At 43.6% G+C, this 26,109-nt stretch overlaps 1 protein-coding gene across 2 annotated transcripts; it reads left to right on the top strand.

The window, feature by feature from the left end:
- The first annotated feature begins 1,279 nt into the window (after nucleotides 1-1,279).
- Nucleotides 1,280-26,109, top strand: LOC126278398 (uncharacterized). 2 transcript variants are annotated; one of them, XM_049978500.1, is made up of 3 exons: nucleotides 1,488-1,578; nucleotides 24,102-24,862; nucleotides 24,960-26,106. In XM_049978500.1, exons 2-3 carry the CDS (start codon nucleotides 24,105-24,107, stop codon nucleotides 24,985-24,987), a joined length of 786 nt encoding a protein of 261 aa, XP_049834457.1. In that variant the 5' UTR covers nucleotides 1,488-1,578; nucleotides 24,102-24,104; the 3' UTR covers nucleotides 24,988-26,106. The 2 variants fall into 2 exon arrangements, with proteins under 2 accessions (XP_049834456.1, XP_049834457.1); XM_049978499.1 differs by having other exon boundaries at nucleotides 1,280-1,578; nucleotides 24,102-26,109.

Here is a 26,109-nt window from a genome sequence, read left to right as displayed (position 1 = left end):
ATATGAGCGTACACTCCGCTGCAAAGTGAAAGTCTCATTATGGATGCTGTTTAACGTACAACCCACATCATCAGTGCAACGCAGTTTCCAAGGGCGATTTAGCATAAATGTGTGGTGTGATATAATCAAAACACACTTAATTGGACCATTCGTTTTCGCAGAACATCTAATTGGCGAGACGTACTTACAACTCCTTCAAGAATAAATGCCCCGCTTGCTCGAAGATGTTCCAATAGGTACGCGGCTGCATGAGTATTTTCAACATGACGGCGCGCCTCCACGTTTCACCAACGCCGTTAATACACATTTAAATGAACATTTTCCCCAGAATGGGATTGGTCATAGTGCTACACGTCTGTGGCCACCCAGATCGTCCGATTTAACATCAACGGATTTTCGTGTTTGAGGATGGATGAAAGACATAGTTTATGAGGGCAAAGTCAATACACGTGAGGCATTACTTGCTCGCATTATGAATACAATAGACGAAATTAAGAGCAATCCTGTGAAACTGAAAAGAGGAACAAAATCTGCTCATAGACGTGTACCTGAATGCATTTAACTCGGCGGAGACATTTTTGAACATTTATTGTGAACGTACTGTATTCCTTGACACTGAGCTTCGTTTTTTCCGGTTTAACGAAAATTCACGTGTGCTATGGTATTAATAAAAGCAGATTATCTGAAACATTCATATAGTTTCACTTAACGTTGTTAATATCATTTTTCCAGAATTAAATTCTGTACAACTTCTTGCAATCGCCTGCAATCTAAAATCGGATTGGGCCAAGTAGTGAATAAATTAAAATTTTTATGGGATTACGTCTTTGCTTCTCTGGATGTTCTGGAAAACTACTGCAGATACAGGTCAGGGACATGTTTTATTAGATCCACCAGATCAATAACAACAAAATGAATGGAAATCGTGCTTTACCTTAACCTCATACAGTTTTGCGATGGCTTCATATCAACGAAGTTGCTAAATTCCAGGCAAAATCTTTTATTAGCCGTAACTCCGTAACTAAACATTTGCGGACCTACGTTCATATGAACTTTTTTCTTTAGTTTTATAACATATTAAAATATTTGAATATCTCCGTGAATCGCCCTGTACATGATAAACATGGCTGCCATTGTTTCGATGTGAGCAGAGGCGATCGTTGCCGTTTCCGCTTTGGTCTCCAACGACTGTAACGCTCGCGTGACGGGAACAGCGTTTTTCTATTGTTCCGAGGACCTCAGGAGCACCTTTAAAGAGCGTCGAAAAGACCGCGAGCAATTTCGAAATGTCTCTATTTGTTCGGGATTGGAAACAAGGCAGTACTTGCAAGGGCAACAGCAATTCCGTCAGCGAGAGCGTTCCTACTGGAGGTCGCAGAGTGTGTCTTATTTGCGGACAGGAAAAGTAAGATGGCGAAACGCACGCGAACGGCAACCTGTTAGATAATTGCTGGCGGAGAACACACGTGGGCGCAAAAACTGCCGGCAGTGTGTTGTCCGTCGTCTGGCGGAGAACTCGTCCGCTGCCTCCGTTGGAGCAACTCTTGAGGTCCCGAACAGCCCGGCGCCAGAGCAACCGTAAGCATCCCTCTCGTCCAGTAATATTCCTATACTTTTTTGGTGTTATTTTGCAGCGCGTTTCGTCGCGCTTACCTTTAGTAACAGCAAGGCCAACCAACTTTTTTGTTAACTGGTGTACTACATTTCAAAGTGACAGACAGATGTCACTATGTTTCAACATAGTCATCAAGTCGCTGTAAACGACAGCGGGAGCAATCTACCATTCGCTTAGTACCTCGACAATAGAAACCGTTCGAGGAGCGCTGTGTGAACTTCCTCATTGCCGGAAAATCGTCGACTGCTGTGAATCAGTTCCTCGATCGCGTCGACATTATCGTCTTTGGTTGAGACATCGATAGTTTTCCTTCCCGATCAGCGTCAAACACGGCTGTGCGACCTTAGTCAAATTGTTGGTACCAGTTCACTACGGTTCGACGCGACACTGCATTCGGTCCGTGTACCGTTAGAATTTGATGCTGAATCTGTGCGCGTTTTAGACGCTCTGGCCACAACACTGTCCACGATAGTTTCGAGTACGTTTCCGGTTGCCACTCCATTTCAGTCGCTCACCGTACTGCACCTGTTGTCTATACGGCAGCAGAACTATCTGCAGGAAACCATGAATGACGTGTGTAATCTGCTCTCTGAAGCCTCTAAGTAGCCAAATTACACACGGAAATATTTTATCATCTTACTATAATGTTGACCATTAAAATACCGTAAAGGCGGTATTTGACATACCTCATAATGTTGAACAGTGAACTAGATGCATGGATAGCCAAATTTCAGCACCACCATACAGAGTAGATACAACTACACTACTGGCCATTAAAATTGCTACACCACAAAGATGACGTGGTACAGACACGAAATTTCGCCGAAATGAAGAAGATGCAGTGATATACAAATGATTAGTTTTTTAGAGCATTCTCGCAAGGTTGGCGCCTGTAGCGACACCTACAACGTGCTGGAAGTTGCCAACCCTTTTCTCATACAGAAACAGCAGTTGACGCGCGTTGCCTCGTGTAAATAGGAGAAATGCCTACCATCACGTTTCCGACTATGATAAAGGTCGGATTGCAGCCTATCGCGATTGCGGTTTATCGTATCGCGACATTGCTGCTCGCTTTGGTCGAGATCCAATGACTGTTAGCAGAATATGGAATCGGTGGGTTTAGGAGGGTAATTACGGAACACCGTGCTGGATGCCGACGGCCTCGTATCACTACCAGTCGAGATGAGAGGCATCTTATCCGCATGGCTGTAACGGATCTTGCAGGCACCTCTCGATCCCTGAGTCAACAGATGGGGACGTTTGCAAGACAACAACCATCTGCACGAACAGTTCGACGACGTTTGCAGCAGCATGGACTATCAGCTCGGAGACCATGGCTACGGTTACCCGTGACGCTGCATCACAGACAGGAGCGCCTGCGATGGTGCACTCAACGACGAACCTGGGTGCACGAATGGCAAAACGTCATTTTTTCGGGTGAATCCGGGTTCTGTTTACAGCATCATGATGGTCGCAACCGTGTTTGGCGACATCGCCTTGAACGCACACTGGAAGCGTGTACTGGTCATCGCCATACTGGCGTAACCCCCGACGTGATGGTATGGGGTGCCATTGGTTACACGTCTCGGTCACCTCTTGTTCACATTGACGGCAACTTTGAACAGCACATTCTGCAGATCTCTCACCAATGGAAACCATCTGGTCAATGGTGGCCGAGCAACTTGCTCGTCACAATACGCTAGTCACTACTCCTGACGAACTGTGGTATCGTGTTGAAGCTGCATGGGCAGCTGTACCTGTACACGCCATCTAAGCTCTGTTTGAGCCAATCCCCAGGTGTATCAAGGCCGTTATTACGGCCAGAGGTGGTTGTTCTGGGTACTGATTTCTCAGGATCTATGCACCCAAAATGTGTGAAAATGTAATCACATGTCAGTTCTAGTATAATATGTTTGTCCAATGAATACCCGTTTATCATCTGCATTTCTTCTAGGTGCAGCAATTTTAATGGCCAGTAGTGTAACACCATCTACGTTCTACAGGGCGTCCCACTCGAAAGAGGCCCCACAAATGAACATTTGCTTAAATTATACTTAAAGCCTTTGCATAAAAATCACGGAATGGAATGGAATGAGCATGTCATACGTTGTTCCTGGGGAAATAAAGGTGAACCACAAAAGATGCTGGAAGTGATTGCCCTCGACTTGTAAACACAATCGAACACGACGCTGTAGATTCTCGACTGTTGCTCCCGGAACCTCTGGTATCACTGACTGGATTTCACGGATAATTTTCTCTCGTAAATCTTCCAAGTTGTGTGGCTTGTTCCTGAAGATCTTGACTTCTAGGACACCCGAGAGGAAAACGAAAAGTGGCGTTAAATCGGGTAATCTCCGGAGCCACGGTCCTTTCGAAATCACTCTACCAGGGAAAAATTATTCTTCCTCAGGCAGCATCACTCGAGACGTGGTGCTTATGGCGCCTTCCTGTTGGTACCAGCCGAGGGTAAGTTCTTCATCGTCCAACTGGTTCACAAGTTTGCGATACATTTCGATGTAAACTGCGCTTGTCACAGTACACTCGAAAACAATTCGTCCGAAGATGTGACGCTCTGATATTGCACTGAAAGTGCCAATCTTTTGTGAATGGAGGAGTTGCCCGGCCAGTGCACTCAACGACGTGTACTGCAATATTCCTGGCCTCTCAGCAATAAATTGCTGAAACCGACGGCAAAATGTAATGCATTTGTCTTTGTCATTGACATTCAGTTCCTAAACAACTGTAAACCTGTACGGATTTCTTCGCAGCTCTGTGAATGTGCTCCGTGACATTCCACAGTCGTGAGATAAACGTCGAACAGCCTTTGCAGGAGGGGCCAAAAATCGTTGTTTCATGTCACTCATTTTTTCTTCCAATAATGACGGCCGTCCCCCGCCGTGGAGATCCAATACTGTTCCAGTGCTCTCCATCATTACATGCAGCATTTACACTGAAGCGCTAAAGAAACAGGAATAGGCATGCATATTATAATACAGAGATATGTAAACAGGCAGAATACGACACTGCAGTCGGCAACGCGTAAATAAGACAACAAATGTCTGCGGTAGTTGTTAGATCGGTTACTGCTGCTTCAATGGCAGGGTATCAAGATTTAAGTGAGTTTGAACGTGGTGTTATAGTCGGCGCACGAGCGATGGGACACAGCATCTGCGAGGTTGCGATGAAGTGGGGATTTTCCCGTACGACCTTTTCACCAGTGTTCTGTGAATATCAGAAATCCGGTAAAGCATCAAATCTTCGATATCGCTGCGGCCGGCAAAAGATTCTGCAAGAACGGGACCAATGACGACTGAAGAGAATCGTTCAACGTGACAGAAGTGAAACCGTTTCGCAAATTGCTGCAGATTTCGATACTGGGCCATTTACAAGTGTCAAGGCGCGAACCATTCAACGAAACATCATCGATATGGGGTTTCGGATTCGAAGGAGCATTCGTGTACCCTTGAAGACTGCGTGACACAAAGCTTTACACCTCACCTGGACCCGTCAGCAACGACATTGGACTGTTGATGATTGGAAACATGTTGCCTGGTCGCATGAATCTCCATCCAGAGGATGGACGTGTACGGGTATGGAGACAACCTCATGAATCCATGCACCCTGCACGTCAGCAGGGGACTTTTCAAGCTGGTTGAGACTCTCTAATGGTGTGGGGCGTGTGCACTTGGAGTGATATAGGGCCCCTGATACGTCTAGATACGACTCTGGTAGGTGACACGTACGTAAGCATCTTGTCTGCTCACCTGCATCCACTCATGTCCATTGTGCATCCGACGGACTTGGCCAATTCAAGCAGGGCAATGCGACACCCCACACGTCCAGAATTGCCACAGAGTGGCTCCAGGAACTCTCTTTTGAGTTTAAACAGTTCCGCTGGCCACCAAACTCCCCAGACATGAACATTACTGAGCATATCTGGAATGCCTTGTAACGTGCTGTTCAAAAGAGATCCCCACTCCTCGTAGTCTTACAGATTTATGAACAGCCCTGCAGGATTCATTGTGTCAGGTCCCTCCCGCATTACTTGAGACATTAGTCGAGTTCATGCCACGTTGTGTTGCTGCACTTCTGCGTGCTCGCGGGGGCCGTACAAGATATTAGGCAGGTGTACCAGTTTCTTTGGCTCGACAGTGTAGAAGGCATGTGCTGGTCAACAAACAGATCAACAAACATTCGCTGACGTGTCTTAATGGAATCGGTAATCCAATAATGTTTCTCAAGAAACACTTGCTCTTCGAGAGAATAGCGATACATCGTCACTTAACACTGAACACAGACCTCCAGCCACAGTGATGCGCGGAAACACACTGTGGCACCAAACGATGTTGCAGAGTGCAGTGTTGCCACGTGAAGCGTCACAAATTACAAGGTACAATTTCAGCGGAATTACTACACACGTTGTGAGGCCTCTTTCGATTTGTGACGACACTAATTAAGCAACTTCGAGCGCATATAATCCGTAGGGTACAGAACAACAGAAGAAACACCAAATGATGATATACATAAGGAGGGATTATGCAGTGAGTTTCTCTTTCAGAAATGTCATTTGAATATTGCTTGTTTATGACGAGACGGTGTCACGTGTCCGAATTCTACAGCGGCAGGGTCGTGGGCTGTCGAAAAGTGCTGTTTCACATTCCATGATGTGCTGGTCGCGTTGTCCGCTCACGCAGATATGCAATCGTCAGGTTTAGCAGTCCACTGCCAACGCAATGCAGGGTCTTAACGAGTGCACGCGAGTGGAGCTTGAGACGACAGGTCATTCGCCGGACCCAACCAATGCAGGCACCTGTATGGCGGAACGATAAACCGCACTTGGGATAGCCCACTCTCCAGGAGGCCAAATTCGGACACGTGCCTGTAGGTGGTTCTCCGTCTCACACGAGGGACAACCGACACTGAAATGCGACTTCCGATTGAGAAACCCTGGCAAAATCTTCTTTTACTCAGGGTGTAAACGATAACTGTTTACAACTTGCCACCGTACATTGGGTGAGGTCTTGACGAACAGCTTGATACGCGACAATTGCCGTCTATCAAGCCGGGGAGCGGCCTCGCGTGGGCATACAAAATCCATCTAAGCTATTCATCATGTTCTAAACGTCGTACCAGGAAACACTCCTGAGCAAGCACTTCGTCACTCCCAACTATCCAGACCCGGCTGTTCATCCACCTTGCTGCCTTGTTGTACTGCCACACTTCCATCTCCATCTCTAGGTAGCCACTTTCAAGCTCCAACTCTGTAGCTCTTTTTGAACGGTGACTGCCTGTTCCCAATGGTGACAGCGCCCACAAATCCTCCATCTGTGGGGTACTGCCAAATTCGGACACGTGCCTGTAGGTGGTTCTCCGTCTCACACGAGGGACAACCGACACTGAAATGCGACTTCCGATTGAGAAACCCTGGCAAAATCTTCTTTTACTCAGGGTGTAAACGATAACTGTTTACAACTTGCCACCGTACATTGGGTGAGGTCTTGACGAACAGCTTGATACGCGACAATTGCCGTCTATCAAGCCGGGGAGCGGCCTCGCGTGGGCATACAAAATCCATCTAAGCTATTCATCATGTTCTAAACGTCGTACCAGGAAACACTCCTGAGCAAGCACTTCGTCACTCCCAACTATCCAGACCCGGCTGTTCATCCACCTTGCTGCCTTGTTGTACTGCCACACTTCCATCTCCATCTCTAGGTAGCCACTTTCAAGCTCCAACTCTGTAGCTCTTTTTGAACGGTGACTGCCTGTTCCCAATGGTGACAGCGCCCACAAATCCTCCATCTGTGGGGTACTGCGATATTTTGGTCGAGAGCGTCCTTTATTACCATTGTAAATCCCTTGTCCTTGCACTCACTAAATGCAAAATTCGACGTGTGTATGTATATTTTAAATCAAACTATTGTAAATTTTAACACTATAAAAATAACAGATGAAACATTAGAGTTTCTGTAAGGTCAGTCAGTGGAAAGTGTGGTATCATATACGAGGTTCGACTGTGCGGACAATATACATGATGAGTAAAATGATGACGATACGTGCTTAACGAGTGAAAGTGATGCTAAAATTGGTGTCGAGCCAAGGCGGATAGGAAGTCAAAAATTCCGTCACCAGTGAAACAGGAGCAGGTACTAAACATAATTACTTACATGGAAAATCATCCGCAGCACAGAAAAAAAAGCAATTTCGAATAAGTCCGCAGCAATATGACTGTGTAGTGCGTAAGAAAAACTACGGATATTCAAGAGAGGACAAGGCACACTTCTTACAACTGGTGTTTGCGCGTTTCAAGGAGGCTCGATGTAATTTTCAGGGTGTGCATGATAGTGACCTACTACTTTATGCACATCAATGGAGTGGACGGCTGCGTAACTTCAAACAGTACTACAGAATTGGAAGTCGTAAGAAAACGAAATTTCAAACAAACCGTCAACTTGACGATGGACAGCAAACTGCGGGATCGGCCCGAAAATTTTTAGACGAAATAAACACTCATCTCATTGTTCAGTAAGGAATTTGTTTTCAACTTCGACCAATAGGGAGTTGAAGAGGAAATGCATATGAAAGGAACTCTAGAAATTAGACGTACAGGAGAGTAATATCAAGATCAACTAACACCAGTGCCGCAATGCATTCGCATACAATTATACCGATTATTACTCTGGGTGGTAAATTGCCTGGAAAGATATTTATTGTGCTGCGAGAAGCTGGAGATACTCTGCCACCTCCGATTCCCTACGCAATAGGGAATACTTATGTCCTAGCAAGAAGGCGTGGGAAAACTCGCGTAAGAGAACTACAACTATGGTATGATCACTGCTTTTGAGCAATAGCTGGTCAAAATAAGTTGATTTTGTTTGAGACATGGTATGCGTATAAAAATCATAATTCCATTAGACAAAACTTTCCCTTCTGGAAAGTATGTGACATTGCATTCATATTACCTGGGACCACTGGAAAAATGTAGCCAGTGGATGTTTTTTTTTTTCCTTGCATATAAAACATACACTGTGTGATCAAAAGTATCCGGATACCTGGCTGAAAATTACTTACAAGTTCATGGCACCCTCCATCGTAATGCTGGTATTCAGTGCGGTGGTGGCCCACCCTTAGCCTTGGTGACAGCTTCCACTCTCGCAGGCATACATTCAATCAGGTGCTGAAAGGTTTCTTGGGGAATGGCAGCCCATTCTTCACGGAGTGCTGCACTGAAGAGAGGTATCGGCGTCTGTCGGTGAGGCCTGGCACGAAGCCTGCGTTCCCAAACATCCCAAAGATGTTCTGTAGGATTCAGGTCAAGACTCTGTGCGGGTCAGTCCATTACAGGGATGTTATTGTAGTGTAACCATTCCGCCACAGGCCGTACATTACGAACCGGTGCTCGATCGTGTTGAAGGATGCATTCGCCATCCCCGAATTGCTCTTCAACAGTGGGAAGCAAGAAGGTGCTTAAAACATCAATGTAGGCTTGTGCTGTGATAGTGACACGCAAAACAACAAGGGGTGCAAGCCTCCTCCATGAAAAACACGACCACACCATAACACTACCGCCTCCGCACTTTACTGTTGGCACTACACACGGTGGCAGAGGACGTTCTCCGGACATTCGCCACACCCACACCCTGCGATCGGATCGCCATATTGTGTACCGTGATTCGTCACTCCACATAACGTTTTTCCCGCTGTTCAGTCGTCCAACGTTTAAGCTGCTTGCACAAAGCGAGGCGTCGTTTGGCATTTGCCGGCGTGATGTGTGACTTATTAGGAGCCACTCGACCATGAAATCCAAGTTTTCTCACCTCCCACGTAACTGTCATAGTACTTGCAGTGGATCCTGATGCAGTTTGGAATTCCCGTGTGACGGTCTGGATAGATGTCTGCCTCTTACACATTACGACGCTCTTCAACTGTCGGCAATCTCTGTCAGTCAATAGATGAGGACGGCCTGTACACTTTTGTGGTGTACATGTCCCTTCAGGTTTCCACTTCATTATCAAATCGGAAACAGTGGACCTAGGGATGTTTAGGAGTGTGGAAATCTCGAGTACAGACGTATGACACAAGTGACACCCAATCATGTGACCACGGTCTAATCTGTGAGTTCCCCATTCTGTTCTCTCACGATGACTAATGACTACAGAGGTCCCTGATATAGAGTACCTGGCAGTAGGTGGCAGCACAATGCACCTAATATGAAAAACTATGTTTTGGGGGGTGTTCGGATACTTTTGATCACATGGTGTACTATCGTGCTATCTACAGCTATGCCTTGAAGGACAGTCAGTTTCACGATAAACTCCATGATAGACTGTTTCACATTTGGTTGCATGCCACCACATTCCTTCAGTTCTCGTTATCCTGTTACACCAATATGATTCTATATGCATTCTTTACGAGTGGATACATAGCTGAACGTCCTGCAAAGTTTGCAACTCCCACAGATTCCGCCTTCGATCTTGATGGTGCGAACCTTCGTGATCATTGCGGCTCGCCGTTTTTCATTCGGTGTTCATAGTGCAAATTAATGGTTTGTTATGAAGATTTCTTGAGCGTCAACGATGTACAATTTGTGATGTTAATACATACACATGATGGAAAGTTATCTGTGCATCTCCCGGACACTCATTTTCTGTCGTCTTCCTTATGCACGTGATGAGTCATTAGCAGCTAATATTTTTCCTACCGTAACTGTTAACATAACACTTTCAAATGACCCTTAGCAAAGACTGAACTTGCAACCTCACACTGAAGCGGTCCCTTGTTAGAGCAGGAGGGGAGGGGGAGGGGGCAGCCAACTCTGGGAGGAGGAGATTAGAGTTTAACGTCCGTCGACAGCTAGGTCATGAGGGATGTAACGATGGGGAAGCAAATTGGCCGTGCCCTTTTCAAGGCAACCATCGCGGCATTTAAGTGGAGTGATTTAAGGAAATCATAGAAAAACTAACTCTGGTTGGCTGGGCGTGGATTTGAACCCTCGTCCTCCGCCTGCTCGCTCGGTTGCAGCCCTGAGTGTCTGGTGCTGCTGGACATCCATATTTCCAGGACCGCGACCTCTGGAGCCCGCTCCTCCAGACTAGATCATGTTCATTCAACTCAAAATCAAGGTCAAAATAAGTTCAGTAAATGAGGTACAGTTTGTACTCAGAGATCCTGTAGGTATGCAAAATACGAATATGGGTACCTACTTAACTATTATCAGACCTTGCCAATTGCCAATGGCTGCGTTACATAATCATAAGAATTTTTGTAAAATGTTGCGAGTAACTTAAATGGTTCAAATGGCTCTGAGCACTATGGGACTTAACATCTGAGGTCATCAGTCCCCTAGAACTACATAAACCAAACTAACCTAAGGACGTCACACACATCCATGCCCAAGGCAGGATTCGAACCTGCGACCATAGCGGTCGAGCGGTTCCAGACTGAAGCGCCTAGAACTGCTCGGCCACACCGGCCGGCCGAGTAACTTAAAAATGGTAAAATGATAAGCAGTTGTATGCCACACGAAATTATTCTACATGTGACCTTCTGGCTGTAGCACTGGAGAATTTGGTAGAAATTTGCGATGAGTTTGGTAAGGAGCAGATACTGCAAGAAATAAAAAGGTATCATAGGCATGTACGTGTAGCCGTTACGAGACTAGACGTTGAAAGCACAAGAAGTTCTTTAATTGATAATTAAATTTGACCTCAATGAATCATTACGTTGTCGTGTACACCACTTAAATTGCAATACTTCTTTATCATTTGTGTCTCATTTCCATCATTCGAGAGTTTTTCTGAACTGAAACTAATGAAAAATGATCTTCGTTCTACAATGAATCAAGAACAACTAATCAGTCTGTTCAAAATGGTTCTGAGTACTATGGGACTTAACATCTGAGGTCATCAGTCCCCTAGTACTTAGAACTACTGAAACCTAACTAACTTAAGGACGTCACACACGTCCATGCCCGAGGCAGGATTCGAACCTGCGACCGTATCGGTCGCGCGGTTCTAGACTGTAGAGCCTAGAATCGCTCGGCCACCTCGGCCGGCTAACCAGTCTGTCTATTTTATGAATCGAAAGAAAAGTTCCTAATGAAACAGATTTGATGTAGTTGTAGTGAATTTGAGTAAAATAAAGGCTCGAAAATACGTACGATAATAATACCAATAATAACTACTACCTCGTACTAACGTTACGAAAGTAACCGAGATTATGATGTACGAGCTTCGTTTCCAGGTATATAGAATAAAAGATATTTTTATATTCTATATGTTATCATTTCTTTGCGCTCTGTCTGATGGTTGCTGTGCTACATTCTGAACCATATCCTAAGTTTCTCACCTAGTATGTCGATGAGTGCGTCAATAAGCAAAACTGGCACATTTGGGGGGCTGAGAATCCGCATTTCGCCATCGAGAAGTCTCTTCGCGCTGAACGGATGACTGTGTGGTGTGCAATGTCCAGTCACGGAATAATCGGTGCGGCGATTTTCCTTGATGGCACGGTGACTACCGAACGGTACGTGAAGGTTTTGAAAGATGATTTCATTCCCATTATCCAAAGTGAGCCTGATTTCGACAATATGTGGTTCATGCAAGACGGAGCTTGACCCCATCAGCGACATGGATATCGTCAGGAGTGGCTCAAGGGAGTTTGATAGGACAGCTGCTGCTCTTTATATACATGAATGACTTGGCGGACAGGGGGGCAGCAGTCTTCAGTTGTTTGCTGATGATGCCGTGGTGGATAGTAAGGTGTCGACTGTAGGAAGACACAAGACGACTTCGACAAAATTTCCAGTTGGTGTGATGAATGGCAGCTAGCCCTAAATGTGAAAAAATGTAAGTTAATGAGGATGAGTAGGAAGAACAAACCTGTAATGTTCGGATGCAATATTACCAGTGCCCAATTTGACACAGTCAAGTCCTTTAAATATCTGGGTGTAACGTCGCAGGATGACATGAGGTGGAACAAACATGTGAGAACCGAGGTAGGGAAGGCAAATGGTCGACTTCGATTTATTAGGAGAATTTTGGGAAAGAGTCGTTCGCCTGTAAAGGAGACCCTGGTGCGACCTGTTCTTGAGTATTATTCGAGTGTTTGCGATCCGTACCAGATCGGACTGAAAGAAGCAATTCAGAGGAGGGCTGCTAGATTTGTTAATTGGAGGTTCAAAGAAAACGTATTACGTATTATGGAGATGCTTCGAAAACTCAGACAAGAATCCCGGGACCGAAGACGGCGTTCTTTTCGGGAAACACTATTGTGAAAATTTAGAGAAACGGCATTTGAAGCTGACTACCGAATAAATCTGCTGGCGCCACCATACATCGCGCTTGAGGACCACGAACATAAAATACGAAAAATTACACTACTGGCCATTAAAATTGCTGCACCACGAAGATGACATGCTACAGACGCGAAATTTAATCGACAGGAAGAAGATGCTGTGATATGCAAATGATTAGCTTTTCAGAGCATTCACACAAGGTTGACGCCGGCGGCGACACTATAACGTGCCGACATGAGAAAAGTTTCCAACCGATTTCTCAAACAAACAGCAGTTGACCGGCGTTGCCTGGTGAAACATTGTTGTGATGCCTCGTGTAAGGGGGAGAAAGGCGTACCATCACGTTTCCGACTTTGATAAAGGTCGAATTGTAGCATATCGCGATTGCGGTTTATCGTATCACGACATTCCTGCTCGCGTTGGTCGAGATCCAATGACTGTTAGCAGAATATGGAATCAGTGCGTTCAGGAGTGTAATACGGAACGCCGTGCTGGATCCCAAAGGCTAGCAATCGAGATGACAGGCATCTTATCCGCATGGCTGTAACGGATCGTGCAGCCACGTCTCGATCTCTGAGCCATAAGTTGGGGAGTTTGCAACACAACAACAATCTGCACGAACAGTTCGACGACGTTTGCAGCAGCATGGACTATCAGCTCGGAGACCATGGCTGCGGTTACCCTTGACGCTGCATTACAGACAGGTGCGCCTGCGATGGTGTACTCAACGACGATCCTAGCTACACGAATGGCAAAACGTAATTTTTTCGGGTGAATCCAGGTTCTGTTTACAGCATCATGATGCTCGCATCCGTGTTTGGCGACATCACGGTGAACGCACATTGGAAGCGTGTATTCGTCTTCACCATACTGGCGTATCACCCGTGTAGTGTGGGATGCCATTGGTTACACGTCTCGGTCACCTCTTGTTTGTATTGACGGCACTTTGAACAGTGCACGTTACATTTCAGATGTGTTACGACCCGTGGCTCCACCCATCATTCGATCCCTGCGAAACCGTACATTTCAGCAGGATAATGCACGACCGCATGTTGCAGGTCATGTAAGGCCCTTTCTGGATACAGAAAATGTTCGACTGATGCCCTGGCCAGCACATTCCCCAGATCCCTCACCGATTGAAACCGTCTGGTCAATGGTGGCCGAGCAACTGGCTCGTCACAATACGCCAGTCACTACTCTTGATGAAGAGTGGTACCGTATTGAAGCTGCATGGGCAGCTGTACCTGTACACGCCATCCAAGCTCTGTTTGACTCAATTCCCAGGAGTATCAAGGCCGTTATTACGGCCAGAGGTGGTTGTTCTGGGTCTGATTCGTCAGGATCTATGCACCCAAATTGCGTGAAAATGTATTCACATGTCAGTTCTAATATAATATATTTGTCCAATGAATACCTGTTTATCATCTGTATTTCTTCTTGGTGTAGCAATTTTAATGGCCAGTAGTGTAGGTCTCATTGGGAGGCGTACATACAGTGGGTTTTCCCTAGCTCTATTTGAGAGTGGAACTGGAAGAGAAATGACAACTGGTGGTACAGGGTTACCTCCGCCACGCACCTAACTGTGGCTTGCGGAGTGTCTATGTAGATGCAGATGCCGATGTAGATCGAAGCAGGAGAGTGTTTAATGTCCTGGAGGAGCGCTTTGGGGACTGCATTCAGGCTCTGGCGTACCCAGATGTCCTTAGGTTAGTTAGGTTTAAGTAGTTCTAAGTTCTAGGGGACTGATGACCCCATCTGTTAAGTCTCATAGTGCTCAGACTCATTTGAACCATTTTTTTTTCGATAATATAGAGTTTCAAATGGTTCAAATGGCTCTGAGCACTATGCGACTTAACTTCTGAGGTCATCAGTCGCCTATGACTTAGAACTAATTAAACCTAACTAATCTAAGGACATCACACACATCCATGCCCGAAGCAGGATTCGAACCTGCGACCTTTGTGGTCGCTCGGTTCCAGACTCCAGCGCTCGGAACCGCAAGGCCACTCCGGCCGGCACTTCAGAACCGCACGGCCACTCCGGTCGGCACTGAGAGTTTCTATTTGAAATGAAAACAGAAATTTCACGTGCAGTATGTAATTAAAAACAAAAAAATTGGCCACAGCCGAGGTTTGAACCAGTGAACCATAAAACTTGGTGAGTTAGTGTTCGGTCGGTGCGGAAGTCACAAGACATCCTGTTCAAGTTCGGTGGTTGATCCCTCCACTGACCTCAGGATTAGCCGAGCGGTCTAAGGCGCTGCTGTCATGGACTGTGCGGCCGACCGTGCCGGCGTTATGTAATGGTTACGCCAGCGGCTTCGCAACTCAAATGTCAGACATACGTAATTAAATCTAATACATGGGCGGAAAACTTCAAAACCGATTACCTCTCTAAATTTATGACAGACATTAAGAAACAACCTATTTCTCGGCACTTTTTAACCGCGTTCCACACGCGTGTTGCACTACGAAGCATTATGAAGCCTTAGCATTTTCATACTGCCATATAACAGCGCAACAATCACAGCACAACAGTGCAGAGGCAGTGACTGTACACAATTTTTGAAATAAAAACTACGTAGCTAAAGCGTGATTAAGAAAAATGTTGAGGGCTGTTAAAACATTTGAATAGCTTAAAGTTTCATTTAACGTAACTTAGTAATAATATGTCTAATCATAAGTAGAACCTACTTCCAACAGCGTAACAACACCAATGTAGGTGTGCTACAGCTTCTGACAAATCATCGCGTTTTTTGTTTGTCTGCATCAGGTTTATTCTTATGATGAACAGAGTATAGCGCCTGTTTTTCCTACTATTTGCTTTACGTGGTAATTTAAGTTATGGTCGCTCCACATAGGTACTCCTAGACGTTTTACGGAGGTTACTGTTTCCAGTAATTTGTTATCAATAATATAGTTGTACAGGCCTATTTACTACTACCTTCCAAGGTTTCAGAAGATGATTGCGCAGGAACTACAACACAAACGGAAAACAAAAACACGTCTGTGAGTGTCTCCCTCGAACTTCGTAACTCACATTACAGGTGCTCAAAATGGGCGCCGTTTGTGACGCAACAGACACCAATACGTACGTGCAGTCCTCTGAAGTCGCTGCTACCGGAAGGGGTGATGTAGCCTGCTGCGGACATCTGTACATTGGATTGCCTATATGCAGACGTGAACTTCCAGTCACATCGCTCGTCCATCACAGTACCCAAGTACTTCAACGAGGATATTTGTTCAGTCTTATTTGCTTTTATTGACAATACTGTCTAGATTCCTCTCTTAGAGACGACTACATCTTTGGTGTTGGAAGTGTTGACAAATAGGCCAAATTCTTCACTGTGCTGGACTAAATTGTCTGTGGATGCAAAAGCTGAACCCTTGACGAATATCTAGAGAAAAGACTTGATGCTTTTGAAATGTACACCAATGGTAAAAATCGCAACACCAATAAATAATTAATGTACAGTAATGACATTTCGGGAATATTTAAGTGATCAACATTCCAAGATCACAAGTTAATGTAAGTGTGAGATAAGCCATTAGCAAATGTGAAATGCTAAAGTGCGCGTCATTTATGACGGCGGCCGAGTTAAGGTTCGTTTTGCGCATCTGACGTCACAAAACACAGTCAGCCAATGAACAGAGAACGACGTTACCAGAGCTCGACTGCAGTAGACAGCACGGACGAGTGTCTTCAGTTTTAGAATCGTTCAGTCATAAATAAAGTAACTTAACGAAAGCAATGTCTTGATAGTAGAATTTCTTTTATAGAAAGTTTGGAAAAAAGCATTCTTTATACCAATTGCTTCATATTCTATTAATTAATTAAAGCAAACAAGCAATAAACCTCCTAATTCAGGTGATAGCAAGGAAAGGTGTTTGTATCATTCTCACTAACCGCTTTTTCACAATAAAGAACAGCGGTAATTGTTTGTTTCCTATTGTACTTCGACGAAACGCGAGTATTTCATAGCGTTAGCGTAATGGTTAAAGTGTTTCGCTGCTTAATATTTTCTTTATTTAAAAACAATATCGAAGTGTCTTACTTCATGAATTTTATTCGTTTGAATGCAATTTTTTGAAATTTCTAGTGAGAACTGAAATCAACCATACGGAAAGTATACGCTATGGACTTTTACCTCTGTAAACTCTTCAAAATTCCGTGCAGTGGTTTACTACATTTAATGCTGCACAATAACTGCGTTGAACATCGAAGCAAAATTAAGTCATTTATGGGGGGAAGGTATGTCAAGAAGATGGGTAAAAATCAAATTTTTGGGCCAAATAGTTTTTGTGAAATCGATTGATAAGTGTGTCAAAGCAGTCGGAACACTATGTGTCTGCACAGGCGAGCAGTGGAGTGATGGCAAAATCGCGCACAGCGCGGAATGCGGGGAGCACGTCTCTGTAGCAGCGAAAGGGTTAATGCGGCCGTGGTGGCTTTACTTCATAAACTGCGCGCTCCCCCCTAAACTAAGATTGCTTGGCGCATGCACCTGGCAATGCACTAACCTCCCGCGTCTGGGCGGGCATGTGCGAACCGCCAAGATAAAAGAATTGAACTATAATCGCATTCGGGAGGACGACGGTTCAATCCCGTCTCCAGCCATCCTGATTTAGGTTTTCCATGATTTCCCTAAATCGTTTCAGGCAAATGCCGGGATGGTTCCTTTGAAAGGGCACGGCCGATTTCCTTCCCCATCCTTCCCTAACCCGCGCTTGCGCTCCGTCTCTAATGACCTCGTTGTCGACGGGACGTTAAACAACACTAACCTAACCTAACCTGAACTATAGTACATTAACAACCGGTGCATCCCCCAGGAGGCTGAATGCAAGCATGCAAACGTTCATGCATTGTGTTGTGTAGGTACCGGATGTCAGTTTGTGGAATGGAGTTCCTTTCTTGTTGCACTTGATCGGTCAGTACAGCGACCGTTAATGCTGTTTCTGGGTGACGTTGGAGCTCTTGTCCGATAATGTTCTATAGGTACTCGATTGGAGACAGATCTGGTGACCCAGCAGGGCAAGGCAACGTGTGGACACTCTGTAGAGCATGTTGGGTTACAACAGCGGTATGTGGCCGAGCATTATCCCGTTGGAAAACACCCCTTGGAATACTGCCGGCTGCGGTGGTCTCGCGGTTCTAGGCGCGCAGTCTGGAACCATGAAACATGGATGTGTGTGATGTCCTTAGGTTAGTTAGGTTTAAGTAGTTCTAAGTTCTAGGGGACTAATGACCACAGCAGTTGAGTCCCATAGTGCTCAGAGCCTCAGAGCCATTTGGAATGCTAATTATGAATGGCAGCACAACAGTTCGAATTACCAGACTGACGTACACATTTACAGTCAGGGTGCAAGGGATAATCACGAGAGTGCTCTTGCTGTCATAGGAAATCGCACTCCAGATTATAATTCCGAGTGAAGATCCTGTATGTCTAGCATGCAGACAGGTTGGTTGCAGGCCCTCAATTGGCCACCTTCTATCCAACACACAGCAGCCACTAGCACCTAAACACAATCAGCTTTCATCAGAAAATGCAACAGATCTCCACCCTGCCCTCCAATGAGCTGCCCCTTGACGCCACTGAAGTCGCAGAAGGCGGTGTCGGGGGTCAATGGACTGCATCCTACAGGCCATCTGTCCCGGAGCTGTCCTTGAAGTAACCGACTTGGAACAGTTCGTTGTGTCACTGTTTTGCCAACTGCTGCTCGAATTGCTATTACAGATACAGTGCGATGCGCCAGTGCCATACGCCGAACATGATGGTCTTCCTTCTGGGTAGTGCCACGGGGCCATCTGGAGTCCGGTCTTCTTTCGACCGTACATCTTCGTGAGCAAGACTGCCAGCAATCATCTACAGTGGCTACATTCCTGCAAAAGTATTTCTGCAATATCGTGAAGGAATAACCAGCTTCCCGTAGCCCTTTTACACGACCTCATTCAAACTCAGTGAGATGATGAAAATGGTGTCTTCATCACCGTAAAGACATTCTTGATTTATTTCAACTCGCCAAGTTCAATCTCAAAGGCGACTAACGCCCACAGCAGTTACAGTGAGTATTTAAATCAAACCTGACTTGCACCCTCATAGTGGCAATGCTTATGTCACACAACCCCTTCTTGGTGTTTCAGTTTTTTCCCATCAGTGTATCTGTATTTCTGTCTCTTATGCATACCTTGGGTGCTGAAAAATTCAAATGAAGAAGTCCTCCATCGGATGAAAAGGCAAAGAGAACTACTGCTCACTGTAAAACAAATGAAAACGCCAATATCTAGGGTGCATCGTAAGAGACAAAAGACGCCAGTTCTTACAACCCATAACTGAAGGGAAAATACAAGGGGAAAGGTCTGTTGGCAGGAAAAGGAACTCGTGGCTGAAGGACATTTGGAGACGGTATAATTATAGGTCAGAAGATATCTTCCATGCTGCAATGTCAGGTCCAGAGCTGACCACGATGACCGCCAATCTCTGTCAGAATATGCGCTAAGAAGAAGAAGAAGAAGAAGAAGAAGAGAACCTATAACAACAGAATAGGTCAGTCAGGAGAGCTCCCTGCCTTCAGCATGTAACTTGAGTAACAGATCCATCAGGAACATTCCAGCCCCTCCAAAGCCATCCAGATCCACTTTTGATGATGGGACTGTGAAGTAATGATGGCGGTTATCGCTGAAGCAACCGGTTTTCAGTTATACCCTTTTTTTCACCTCCAGTTTAACTAAACTATTAAATCTGCTAACATGACAGGTATCTGAAATATGCGCTTTTCGTTTTTTTGTTGTTGGTATTTCACGTAATAAACGTAGAATTTTTCAGTCTTAATTGAATGTCTAAGACTCCCTCAGATTTTTGTATTGTACGTTGCAAGGTATTTAGAATCAAAATATCAAGTAAAGTAGGTAAATAAAAGAAAACTTAGTCTGTCTACCATTCGCTGCTTTTCTCAGAAAGTAGCCTAACGCAGTGGCGGATACATATTGGGCCCCTTACTGGGCAACCCGCATTGCCACCCACTCCGCTACCACCAGTCAGTCCGCACACTATTCGTTCGTTTCCTTCGTCAGTCGACTGGACTGAATCGAGTTATCGATTAGTTGTACTTTCTTATGTAGCACACACATCCACGTCATCATATTTTATACGCTTCTGTCTGGCACATAGATAGCTAACACATACCTACGAGAAAAGTTGCGGCCGTTCTAGTGATCTCGAATAGGCTCATAGAATTCAGCATTTGAGGAAGAGTAACTTTATTATATCATAAAATGGCACTGTCTTGTATGTGTGCATAATCAGGTTAAACAAAATTTTCCGAAACTTTGCATGTGACTTGATTATTTTTTATTGCAGTAAAAGTAAAGAAAGGTAGCTCAAGATATCTTTAGCGCTCCCTCCTTGAGGCTTTCCTGTATCCGCTGCTGACCTAACGAAGTACAGAAGAATACCACACAATGTTATGAGTACCCGTGTTCTGTTATTGATCCCAACATTTTGAAACTCTGCTTAAAAATGGTTGTAATCGAGTATCATAGGACCACTTTGGTGTTACAAATAGCCAGTGCTAAATAGTGAGACTGAGGTTGCACAACTATGAGGATTGAATGAAAAGAAATGCCTCCACATTCATTAATTGCGTTTGGATGGGAATATTTTAATAAATCAAACGCAGAAATAACCCTTAGAATGTGATCTTTAATTAGCAATATTCAGTTTTCCACATAATCACCAACCAGTTGGATACATTTCTGCCAACGATGAACAAGTTTTCTGAAGCCATCACGGAAGAAGTCGACACTCCATTTCCACAACCACAGTCTCACAGTTCTCTCAATATGAATGATGTCCGCGCATATTGTCTTTCATTATCGAGAACAGATGGAAATATGGACTGTATGGAGCATGTTGTATGGTGGTGAGATTCAGTCTCTGAAGTTCTGCTGTGGTGGCACGTGAAGTGTGCACAGATCTTCCAATATACAAGTAAAGTAATAATGTGATCCACGCGTTCTTGTGAAATGCCGGTTGTGCTTGCAATTTCTCTGAGTGATACGATGATTGTCCTGAATCAATGTGTCAACATTTTCCTTGTGAAACTCGGTGGTTGCTGTCATAGGACGTACAATTCTTTGTTTGTCACGCAGGTCAGATGGTCCCACCTCAACATCTTTAAACTTACTCACCCAACGATGCACAGTACTCACATCAATACCATCACCATAAACTGCTTTCATTCGCTGCAGAGAAACCTCACGAAATTTCAATCACTAACTTCCTCCTGCAAATGCGAAAATATTTTGTAGACGGCGACCTATGTAGGGAGAAATGATCAACATGATAAATTAAGGGAAATCAGAGCTCGCACGGACAGATATATGTGTTCGTTCTCTGCGCGCTCTGTACGAATTTGGAATAACAGAGAATTGTGAAGGAGTTTCGATGAACCCTCTGCCGGGCACTTAAATGTTATTTGCAAAGTATCCATGTAGATGTAGATGTATAGAGGTAGTTTTTGTGGGTTAGGGCATGGTCGCCTTATTGTGCTTCAGAGAACGCTAAGTGTGGAAGGAAATAAACATATTTTACAGTACTGTTTACTACGTACAGTACAGGAACAGTTTGGAGGCGATGGTTATTTGTATGAGCCTGACAATGCACTCTTTCATAAAGCAGCATCTTTGTGGACAACAACCTCCCTGAAGTGGACGGGCCTGCCAGGATCCCCTTCCTGAACCTAATGAAACACCTTTGCGAGGAGAAAGAATTTTGACTCCATTGCAGATCGCAGCCTCCATCAGTGCCTCCCTAGTTTTGGTTCTTGAGGAAGTATGGGATGCCATCCCTCTAGACATTCAGAGAAATAAAGAAATAATCAGTAAATTGGAAGAGGGAAAAAGTGTAGTTGGGATAAATCTAGATCTGTCAACGCCTTTGACACTGTTGACCACAGCATACTTTTGGAAAAGCTTGAAGCTATAGGTATCAGAGGACCGGTAAAAAAGTGGTTTGAGTCATACCTCTCGCATACTAAGCGAGCGCTCTACCACCTGAGCTACGCCCCCCCCCCCCCCCCCCCCCCGATGACTAATGGTGCTACATACAGCCATATAGACGACACAGGGTGGTTGAAATTACAGCACCAGATACTAACCAAAAAATTAAACTAAGATCAGATTCGAGGGAGTACCCCAAGGAAGTGTATTAGACCCCTTGCTGCTCCTCATTTACATTAATGATATCTAGGTGTCAGAGAGAAAAGCTAGAATCATGTTATTTTCCAATGATACTAGTTTAATAGTTAGTCATATGAAAAAAAAAGACCCTAATTTTGTGCAATATGGATAAATAAATGAACATGATGACTTAAATTCCACCATGGAGGGCAAAAGAGTATAGTGGGCAATATTCCTGGGTATGCACATTGATGAGAAGATAAATTGGAAGGACCATGTGGTGAGCTTAGCATTAAAACTAAATTCAGCATGTTTTGTACTTAGAAGAATTTCAAGAGTTTGTAGTCATCACTGTACCAGATTAGTATATTTTCGATATTTTCAGTCCATTGCATCCTATGGGATAGTATTCTGGAGAAAAACAAATTGTCACCTAAATGAGATTTTGAAATTAAAAAAAACGTGCTATTCAGAGAATGACCCAGAGCCCACCTCAAACACATTGTAGGGCCCTTTTTAAATCATTGAAATTTTAACAATTCCATCATTATACATTCTGAAATGTCTGTTGGTGATCAAAAGAAATCAGGACAAAATGAAAACCAATACAGATTACCAAAATTATAATACACAGCAATGTCAAGACCTCCATTTATAAGCTGTAGCAAGGACCCGAAGTCAGAAACATGTACATAATGAAGGCAAAAAATACATCAAAGAGCTGGAAAATGAGGACAAATTAAAAACTGTTATAAAGAATCACATGCTTGACAAATGTTATTACAGCATAAGTGAATATCTCTGCACAACGGCATAAGAATATATGTTTAAATTAATGTGACAAATGAAATTGCATCAATCAATATGTCTGTCAAGCACATAAGAAGATTAAGAACCACATGCTTAACAAATGTCACTACAGTATAATTGAATAGTTCTAATCAACTGTATAAGAATATATGATATCATAAATGTGACGAATGAAATCACAACATGAAGGAATAGGTCTGTCAAGCACATAAGAAATTATGTTATAAAAACACTTATTAGTTGTATATTGTATTAAACATAAGATAGATTCATATGAATTCAGCATAGAAATTTTTTTTGTAAAGATATTATATAGTTGTTGAAATCCTATATCACAAATGTGATCATTGGGATGATAATAAATAAATAAATAAATAAATAAATAAATAAATAAAAGCCCTTACTGAGTGTCCCCAGTGGAGTTCAAGACTTCATAAAGGGAAGAACGAAGGCCAGCTCTTCCTCATACTAATGTCCACTAATAGTTATGTTGATACTTTCAATCATATAGTGTATAAGTCATTTTTTCTGAAAGTATTGCAGTTTTCACAAAGTCATCTTCTGAAATCCTGAAGGTACTTCTGAATAACCATGTATTTATGCCTATAAAGTTTATCTCAGTCAGTGCTCACAGGAAGTTTGTTTACGGGCTGAAGTGGTTTCGTCACTTTGGTTGCTTTTAATTGCCCATAATGCCTCTTAGCTGATGGTTGTTTTGGAACGTTGTAAGAGAGGACATCTATTCAAGGGTCCAACTAGAGGACTGAGTGGGTCTAGCCAGCACAAGACTTTATACACAGTGTAGTTACGTGTGTCTCAATAAGCTAATACGGTGTGATTTATTTATCTGATGGAACCTGTGGAACCTGGAGAGGTGTGAGTCTCAAACATTATCGAACAATTTGATTTGTTTGTGTAGTAGGAGCTTTGAAGAGATGCTCACACATACTATGTTCTGACATATCCATTTGCAAAAGTAGCATTATGGCCTATTGAAAGTGAGTAAAGTGTCGAATCTGTCTAACCCAATAAATAAAATTTCTGTGATCATTGACTTATAACTTTTGTAGTAAAATTTATAGAGACTGGAGATTCCCTGCTCCAAAGACAATGTAAATATGGTATCACATTTACACCGTAGTTCTTCACCATTGAAAGCAGAACCGATTGTAAAAAGATGTCTTTTGTTTTCGTTCTTATCAGGTCATGTCTGCACATGCTGCTGCCACAGTTCCTGTATGGCTGAATGATGACTTCATCAAGCAGTCACTGAAGAATGTCAGCAACTTTGAAGACTGCTCTATTGTCTCAGCGAGTGTCAAGGGTGCCACAGTTGGAAAGGAGAATTACTTGAGCGATACTTTCCGAATGACCGTGACACTTAAACACCGAATTCAGTGTTACACAATGACTCTATCGTTCTTCATTAAATGTCTTCCAGATGGAAAAACAGTCCGTGAAGTTGCTCAGAACATGGGTGCTTTCGAAAGAGAAATTTCAGTTTTCACCAAGACACTTCCAGTGATGACCCAGTTATTGCAAAGTGCTGACCCTAAGAAATATTCTCAGCTAGCAGCAGTATGTTTTCGTGCTGGTAGTGAGCCAGTAGACTATTTGATGCTGGAAGACTTGAGAGATAGTGGGTATGTCATGGCTAAAAGAAGCCAGGGGCTAGACTTGGCACACTCTAGAGCCGTTGTCAGAAAATTAGCCGAGCTCCATGCAGCATCCATAGGTCTCTTCATGAAGGATCACACATGTATGGATAATTACAAGACTTTTGCTATATTCAATGGTGATGCAGCACCACAGATGAAAAATTTCTTTAAAAATGGGTGTCTCTTGTTAGCTAGGGAGCTCGAGAGAGCAGGTGGCCACTACTCCAAATATGCTTCCAAACTTCGAGCTATTTCCGAAACAGCATTTGCAAATATTTCCGAGCTCACAAAGTGGAAAAAAAGAAGGTTCCAAGCATTAATTCATGCAGACTGTTGGACTAACAATATGATGTTCAAATACTCGGGTGGCTCTGTTAACGATGTTATTCTTATTGATTTCCAGATGGCACATTTCTCATCACCGTCACTAGATCTACAATATTTCCTACATACTAGTCTCAAGGAAGAAGTCTATGTTTCCCATGTAGAGGATCTCTTGGAGGAATACTACTTCCACTTGATTGAAACCTTGGATGATATTGGTGTCACACAAGAAAATCATCTATCCTACGATGATTTTCGGCAAGACTACGAAGATCATTCGTGGTTCTCTTTGTATGGAGCTATTGCAATACAGCCTCTTGTGCGCTCTGATGAAAGAAAGGGCTTTGACATCGAGGCAGCAATTAATGGATGTGATACTGCAGTAAACAGTGAGGCTTATGCTAATAATTCATTCTTGAGATGTATTAGAGAAATGTTACCTGTGTTTGAAAGAAAGGGATTGCTGTAGACTGTAGACTGCTTAAGATCCTGACTTCCAGTAATGTAAACCCATCTGTAACCAATACCGTGGGAAAATATTAAATGAATCATCAATAATGAATCATGTTGCCAAGAAAACCCAGTTTCTCATAACACTTCTCAATCAAAAATAGATATTATAGCAAGGAGACACAAGGAGATGCTTTTTATATATTTTTCATGAGAGACATGTTCTGCCTTCTCTTTACAAACTAAGCAATCATTCATCACCAAAAGGAAAGAAAAGTAAGAAACAGCTTTGACACTGTTGCAGGTGGTGTGACATATCATTATACCTATTTTATTTTCATGCAGACTGAAGCACATTTTGTGTGGTTCTGAATGCTGTTAATCCACGGTGAATATTGTAGTAGAACTTTTGAAATGGCCTTCCATTAGAGACTGACGACAAAATTAAATACTTAGGCTACAACGTTATTCATAATTCACACCCAAACCAACTGTTTCTAAATAAAAAAAGTGACCTCAGACATTTACAATTCAATTCATTTCTTGTATCAGAAACAGAAGGATATGTAATCATTGTGACTAATGTTCTTACCAGTGCATATAATTTTTTTGTAATCAGTGACATCATGTTTTTATCAAAGTCCTACATGCACTTAATCAATATGTCTTATTTTGAGCCAGTTTGTGCAACATTATGTTTTCATAAATGATAATATAAAAGTGTTAATAAAGTAACCTGGAAATAAAGATTGGTAAAACATTTTTTCAGTGGCTCCTAA

The sequence above is a fragment of the Schistocerca gregaria genome, chromosome 6 (assembly GCF_023897955.1).
Source record: "Schistocerca gregaria isolate iqSchGreg1 chromosome 6, iqSchGreg1.2, whole genome shotgun sequence".
NCBI classification, from domain to species: Eukaryota; Metazoa; Arthropoda; class Insecta; order Orthoptera; family Acrididae; genus Schistocerca; species Schistocerca gregaria.
This window is presented reverse-complemented; position numbering and strand designations above follow the sequence as displayed.